We start from the raw sequence: 7,763 nt of genomic DNA on the forward strand, positions 1-7,763 counted from the left end.
CCTGGCTCTTCTACCAGGACTCCTTGCCCCGGAAAAACAAAATGCGTCGCCAGTCTGAGAACAAACACCATCTGCCTGACTTTAAATACCGCGTCAGGCTCGTCAGCCAGGTCAGTCACCGCAACAGTTCCGGTCACTGTAACAGTTCCAGTCGTAGCTGTGTTCCCTCACCTCTGCTGTTTCTTTTTGTCCGTTGAAAATTTTCATCCCAAACTTCTCTGTATGGTCAGAGAAATGACAGGTCAGAGGGACTCATTCCTGACAAAACACAAAGGCCTGTGGGAAATTCTCCCGCTATAGTCTGACATACTGCATCCATTTTGAAGTACTTAATACTGCTGAAGTAACTGTGGAGAATATTTGTCCTTGTTGTGTGTGTCATTAAAATAAACATCTGTGTGTGTGTGTATGTGCAGAAGCATGCATCCTCACGACCGACACTGTGTGGAGAGAGAGTGTGAGGATCAGATTCCAGTGGACCACGGTGTGAACATCAGTGGAGAGATGATGAAGATGGAAGTCAGAGCCACGCAGCTCTTCTGTGCTCTGCCCTTCTCCCCCCCTCCTTCCGGACACAACAGTTGAGTCCTGTGGTACCGCTGTGTTTTCATCTGCCGCACCACATACCGTACACTAAGGCTGTGTGTTGGCAATAATCTGTCGATGCGATACGTATCACGATACGAGGCCAACGATACGATATATTGTGATAAACTATAGTCACAGCGATATATTGAGGTGTTTTTTTTTCACCAATGTAACTGTAGTCCCAGTGTGATCCTAGTCTGAGACTCTGTTCCATCTGAACATCAGTTACTGACACTGGAACAGAGGGATCTACATTTGGAATCACTAGAGAAGAAAGAAAAGAAAAAGAAAATGAACCAACACCAGGAATATTGGACTGGGAATTGGAGATAAAAAAAATTCAATACAATTTCAAAAGCCTTAATTTGTACTGTTTTTACATTTTACATTCTTCTTTTTTTTCTTCTTCCACTTTTGCCTGTTGAACTGTGGTTGTAAATGTGACTCGTTTCCTCATACATGTGACAGACATCATCATTTGTTTTATTCTTTAAAGAACTTTTAAAAACTAAAACCTTGGTTTGTGTTCTGTCCAGGTCAGATTCTCTACGTCCTCATCCCCCTGGTGGTCCTGTTTTTGTGCTCCTTTGTCCTTTTCCTGATCTACAAAAAGAAGACCCGCCCCAACACTAAAGTCCCAGACGCTATGGTGAGTTGTGTCCACAGTCACACACTGACACAGTGAAGAGTACAGACAAACACTCAGATGTTGACAATGTGTCTTCACTGAGCCCAGCAGTCACACTGACGCGTCTGTCTCTGTGTCCTTCAAGAAAATCAATAAAACCAACAGTGAGGCCCCGAGTCTGGAGGAGGGGACGAGGCCTGATTTCGTGACACACATGGAGCCTTCGTCTCCGACTCCTCTCCTCTCACATGAACAGACCACAGACTTTACTGCACCTGTTCGCCCCGACACTCATTGCAACGAGTTCATTCCCTTCGGAAGGAACCGTGAAGCTGTTCAGGGTGACGGGGAGGCGGAGCCAGACGCCAGTGTTAATGATGACGGTGACCGTGATGACGACGGTGATGAAGGACAGGGCTACAGGGGAGGCAGCGGTCTGGAGGAAGATGAGGGTGAGAACACCTCTGAGGGCCACTCTGGATACGAGCGTCGGAATTGTTTAGTGGACTTGGATCAGAACGACTTGGATCAGAACGACTTGGATCAGAACGACTTGGTCGACGGCTGCAACGCCTGAAGGTGGAGCCGATGGCCAAAAATGTTAGGTCAATCTGTGCTCTTCCCTGGAACCCATGGAAAAAATTTAGTTGCATGAAAAGGCCTGCAGGGGGAGCTTTCGCTTATCTATCTGCTGGCTTCATTTTCTTTCCGTCACATTGTGGATTACTTTGATTTTGACCTGGAGATGGTTGCCATGGAAACATGATCTTCACCATGGAACCGATTCATCTTACCGTGTGGACCATGCCCTTTGTGTTTATGTTACTGACTGTTTCACACTGTTCTCTGGGTCAACAAATACACCAGAGAGAGCGAGGACAGCCGTGGGATTGGCCGACTGACAGATCACAGATGGTGAAATACCGTTTTTTATTTTTACTTTACTTTTTTTTTTTTAAATTAATGGTCAATTGACTTTCGGGCCGCCACAGTCTCTGAAGTGGATGTGAAATGCTGGAGGTCATGTACAGAAAAGTAAAGTTGTCGTCATCACAAAATTCTCCTAAAGAACTGCAGATGAAACGTTTCCCACCAACTTGGCTCAGTCACAGGTTCAACTCCTGGTGGTGACTGGAGTGATGAACCAAATGAAAATGGTTCCTTTGAACCAACGTTCTGTCAAATACAGTCCTTGTTCCGTAGTTCCATTCCATCCGTTGGCAGTTAGCCAACATCGCTCGTCCAAACGTTAGTGATATAATTAAGTAGCCCACGGTCCGACTGTTAGCCTGGTAGAACACGGTGACGTTCTTCTTGAAGATGGTGTTTTCAGGGTCAGGTTGCTGTTCTGAACGACACGGTGGCTCTACCACCGCTTCAAATTCTCTGTGGAGAAGAAGTGGGCGGGGCACACAGTGGCTGATTACCATTTAAAGGTAAAGGCACCGGTCGTTCAGAACACGTATGTGTGGAGAGTCCAGCTGTGGTCACTGCTTCAGTGTATTTTTTTTTTTTTACTGTTGTGTCTTGACCTCTGACCTCCATGACCTCATCCAGCTTTTTAAAAAAACAAAAGACTAACCGACTGATTCTTGCTCTATAGTGCCTCCATCTTTGTTCCACCTCAGGTCTGACCTACAGCTGACTGAAAGATTTGAGTGAAATGAGATAAAAGTCCTTCATTTCCACACTAGGCCTTAATCTGCATTAAAACATTCCACAGTGAAACTAAGCTTTTTAAAAAAAAGCTGATTTGCACATTTTAATGATTGTTTCAAACATTCAAAAAAAAAAAAAAATCTATTAGCATTAACCTTAAACTTCTGGAATGTTCTCATTGTTGAAACATTGCAATTCATTAAAGCAAATAATCATTTCTCCCCTTCGTTCACCCCCACCTGCTGGTTAAACAGGGGAAGAACATTAAAAGAGGAACAAAAAAAAAAACAGTTTTCACCAAGTGGAAACTAAAAACTGTTTTGTTTTATCTCTGTTGTTTTTGCACTAACACTGCACTGGAGGATGTGATGACTGAGGGTGACAAGTGTGTGTGTGTGTGTGTGTGTGTGTGTGTGTGTTTACTTTGATATTGTTTGTTCAAAGATTATATTTCACATTAAGAAGCAGCGCTTCTGTTGTCGTCACCGTCTGCTGCAGCTCATGCCAAACTTCCTTCACTCTGGACAATTAAAAAGAAATGTTTAAACACAGTTTGACTGAACATCTGTGTGTTTTTCACACACACACAGCCCTAAACTCCACACTGTTCTGAGCTGTTCAAGAAAAACTTTTTCTGTTTCCTGCTGTAGTATCAGCGTCTCAGCTCAGGATTTATGTCCTCTAAAAACTGCTGTTTATCGTCAGGGGAAAGTCATAAAGTAACGCCGATGTGGAAACAACAGCGGGTCGGTTGACGGTCGGAAAACTGAGGGAAGGGAAGTTGATATTTTGAGTGTTGACCCAGGTTGTTGGCACGACTCTGTCATGTTATGTTACAGTTAATGCCATGAAGCTTCATGACATTTAGGTCGTTCCTTCCTCTGAAGCCAGTGACGGGAGCTGAGGAGGAAGACCTCTCTGTGGGTGGGTGTATGTGGGTGTGTGTGTGTGGGTGTGTGTGCTGCCTTCCTCTCTGACCCCTGTGTGTGTGGGTGTGAGGAAACATCACAGTTTCGGAATCGGAACAGACAGTATTTCTGGTCAAAACAGAAACAGGTTCATCTGGATTATCAGCCCAGATTATCAGCCCAATTCCTGGATATTTCCAATGACCGGGGATTCCACAGATACATTTAGTCGACCGTAGATTTGCCGGACTAAAACTAGACTAAGACCTACTAAGTCATCCACAGTACTAACTCAGTGAAGTTGCGGTGTACAGTACGCAGCAGTACACAGCAGTACACAGCAGTACGCAGCAGTACGCAGCAGTACACAGCAGTACGCAGCAGTTACAGTACATCAGGTGGCTCATCTTCCTGCTTCAGGTGAAGCTGAGTTCCTGTTACTGTTTGTTTCAGTGCTTCCAGTAAAAAACACAGGCGAGAAAAGTGTGTCATTGTGGAGCCGGTCCGACCGGAGTCTTAACCCTCAGGGGACTCAGGGGACCTGCGGAGGGGAAAGCCAGAAGTCACATGACTTCGCTGCACTCACTGGTAAAAGATCCTGGTCCAGTTTCAGGAACGTGACATTTACCGTCATAAAAACCATTTAAATGATTCGTCATATTTTCGTTGAGTTTAAGCACAGCAGGATCAGTGGGGAGAGAGCATGCCTACCTTTCAAAAGGTCTGAGGTTTAACTCCAGAATGAGTTGAACATTTATCTCCAAGGTTCTGGTCCCAGCTCTGTACCAAAACATAAGAACGTGTGTTTTAGTTTCCTGACAGACGTGACCGACCTGCAGGTTCACCTCGCGGAAAATGTCTCCGTGTTTTCGTACTTTTATAGCGTACACGCTGCTGTATTTCTTGTTTTTTTGTGAACTATCGTCAGCAGAGTCAGGCACTTTTCTTTTCATAAATAAATAAATACATAATGTAAAAGCCTAAATGATCAGTGTAAATATATTGTTACTTTATGGTTAAAAAGACTGGAAACTGAAGCTGCAGAGTTAGCTGCTCTGGACTCGACTGTGACTTGTCAGTCTTTGACTCGGGACTTGAGGGCAAAGACTTGAGACTTGCAAAACAATGACTTGGTTCCACCTCTGTCTCTCACACACACATCTTGTTTCCTAAAGAAAGTTTTTTTATTTTGAGGATGAAAGTATAAAAAAAAAATTTATTTAAATTTTGTTTCTTCTTCCACGAGGTGTGGTTTGACTTACTATCCCGTCAGTGAAGGCACCACGATAATGTACATATAAGGACAGGAGGTTTGAAACGTGATGCCTGCTTACACACACACACACACACACACACATACACATACACACACACAGAGGAAAAATAGGAAGTTAACGACAATTTAAAGGGATCATCCCTGCACAGGAGCTCAGTGTGTGTCACAGCCTGTGTGTGTGTGAGGTGTGTGTTGGTTGTTCTTGAACTCTGATCATCCACAGCATCAACACCATGACCACAGCCTGGATCCTGCTTCATCTGAGCGTCTGTGTCACAGCACGAGGTATTTTTCTTTTTCTTTTTCTTTTTTTTTAATGATTGAATATTTAACTTAAAAATGTTGATTCAAAATCTGAACTTTTTGTGTCCTTTTTGGTCAAAATTTGATGAAAGATTTTGTAAAAGTATTTTTCAAAATTGTTCTGCGTGTTTATCATCAAAATATAGCCTTTTGAAAAAAATTTATTTTGAAAAATATTTAGAAAAATTTTTTTTTTCAAAATGTTTTTTTCTGCATGTTTCTCATCAAATTAGGGCATTTAGAGAACATTTATTTCATTAGAATATTTTCTCAAAATCTGAACTTTTTGTCTCATTTTTGGTCAAATTCTAATACATTTTGACAAATGTTTGTAAAATTATTTTTCAAAATTATATGTTTTCCTGCATGTTTCTAATCAAATTAAGGCATTTCGAGAAATTTTTTTGAAATTTTTTCATTAGAAATTTTTGTGTAATTTTTGGTCCAATCTTGTCAAATTTTGAGGCACAAAGACAGACGTCTGTCTAAGAACTTTCTAAGAACTGAACCATGAGTTCAGACCAACAGTTTCAGCTGATGGTTTGTCGTTGGTGTGTTTCCTCTTCTCGTCTCCAGTGATTCTGGATCCTCCAGCTCAGGTGGAGTTCAAGTCCGTGGACTACGTCAACATCCTCCACTGGACCACAGCAAACTACAGCCACAACAACAGCCACAACAACAACAACAATTCTCTGAAGTACTACGTCCAGTGGAAGATGTGAGACACACACACTTTTTGTACTTTTTTTGTCGTTGTCACAGCTCAGAGTTAAATTTAGATTCTTTAAGAATTTTCTTCAGATGATTGAATCAAATCCTTCATCTGTGTTTGACTCTTAATTTAGTTTAAAGTTAGAGGTTATTAATGATTTTCTCAATTAAAATTATACATTTTTTTATATTTGAGCCAATTGTAATATTTATAAAATATACATCACATATACTGTTTTCTCAGTATGAATTCTGTCAGTGTCTTCTGCTCTGGTGCTCCATCTAGTGGCCGTTGAAGGTCACACCCCTGTGTGTGTTTCTCCTCAGTTATGGAGAAGCTCATTGGTTGGATGTGGACAGTTGTCAGGGGATCTACACCCACCACTGTGACCTGACGGAGGTCACCGCAGAGTCCAGGGAGTGGTACTACGCCAGAGTCCATGCTGCCTCCCCCCCGTCCTCTAAATCAGCCTGGACCATGTCCCGCAGGTTCAGCCCACGTTGGGACAGTGAGTCTGACGAAGCCTCCTCCTCTTCCTCCTCCTCTTCCTTCTTCTCCTCCTCCTCTACAGCATTACCCCACATTTCAACTATTTCAAAAAACCCAAACACCTTTATATTAAACATGTGGAGCAGGTGTGTCCAAAGTCTGGACTGTGGGCCAGGTATGGCTCTAACTGAGTCATTAGGGTCAGTTTATTATGATTAACAACAACAATGAATAGATTAATGGATTAATGGATGGATAACTGATTTATCTGTTGGTGGAAAAAATACAAAATGTGGTTAAAAAGGTCCATCAATCAGTCAATCATTAGAGAACTGAAGAGCTTCTGTCTGCAGCCAGGATCAGTTCTCCAGTCCTGAGGGTCAACGTCACAGACCAGGGGATGACGGTTCATGTGAGACCTTCACAACATCTGGTTCACAAGATCCACAAAAATCTGTTCTACAAGATCTTTCTCAAACACAACAGTGGAGAAGAGGTACACACACACATGCACAGATGCACACACACACACACTCACATTGATCCTAGTCAGGTGACTTATTGTCCGTGTGTCCAATCTGCAGGAATTGTTTGAAATGTCCTGCTGCTCCAAGAAACTTGTCCTGAAGAACCTGGAACACAGGACCAAGTACTGCCTCCAGGCCCAGACCGTCGTCCCCCCATTCATGAGCAGCAGTCGCAGCTCTCTGGAGTGTGACATCACACTCTGATGACACAGGTACACACACACACATTTCTTCATGGTTGATGGTCACCGTACATTAAAAGAACATTTTACAAAGCTACAAATTTTTGAATTTCTTTTCAAAATTGTATCTTTTCTGCATGTTTTTCATCAAACTAGAACATTTTGAGAATTTTTTAGAAAAAAAAATGAAATTTTTAGGTAACATCCTAGCATTACATGTCATGTGGTCACATGGTGAAAAATTATGATGAACATTTTTGAAAAAAAAAATCAAATTTTTGTCTTTTCTGCATCTTTCATATCAAAAAAGAGCATTTCTAAAAACATTTTTTTTTAGACATTTTTCAGTAAAATCCTAATTTCAGGTGTCACGTGGTCACAAGGTGAACAATTATAAAATGATTGATGATTTTGTGTCATTTTTGGTCAAAAACTAAAAGATTTTGAGAAAAATCTTTGTAAAATTATTTTTTTTCACGATGGTAAGGCTA

At 41.9% G+C, this 7,763-nt stretch overlaps 2 protein-coding genes across 2 annotated transcripts in view; both read left to right on the plus strand.

The window, feature by feature from the left end:
• Nucleotides 1-1,793, plus strand: part of ifngr1l (interferon gamma receptor 1-like) — a 5,939-nt gene extending 4,146 nt beyond the window's left edge. Inside the window, exons 5-9 of the mRNA XM_025060937.1 lie at nt 18-110; nt 231-241; nt 417-580; nt 1,125-1,237; nt 1,362-1,793. Of these exons, the coding sequence (XP_024916705.1) occupies nt 18-110; nt 231-241; nt 417-580; nt 1,125-1,237; nt 1,362-1,793 (813 nt within the window). The remainder of the gene's footprint in view (nt 1-17; nt 111-230; nt 242-416; nt 581-1,124; nt 1,238-1,361) is intronic.
• il22ra2 (interleukin 22 receptor, alpha 2) lies at nt 468-7,757 on the plus strand. The gene is made up of 7 exons (XM_008321573.3): nt 468-580; nt 1,125-1,237; nt 1,362-5,344; nt 5,939-6,080; nt 6,401-6,582; nt 6,917-7,059; nt 7,148-7,757. Exons 3-7 carry the CDS (start codon nt 5,293-5,295, stop codon nt 7,292-7,294), a joined length of 666 nt encoding a protein of 221 aa, XP_008319795.1. The 5' UTR covers nt 468-580; nt 1,125-1,237; nt 1,362-5,292; the 3' UTR covers nt 7,295-7,757.
• The last annotated feature ends 6 nt before the right edge of the window (nt 7,758-7,763 follow it).

Source organism: Cynoglossus semilaevis, chromosome 12 (assembly GCF_000523025.1).
Source record: "Cynoglossus semilaevis isolate Cse_v1.0 chromosome 12, Cse_v1.0, whole genome shotgun sequence".
Lineage (NCBI taxonomy): Eukaryota > Metazoa > Chordata > Actinopteri > Pleuronectiformes > Cynoglossidae > Cynoglossus > Cynoglossus semilaevis.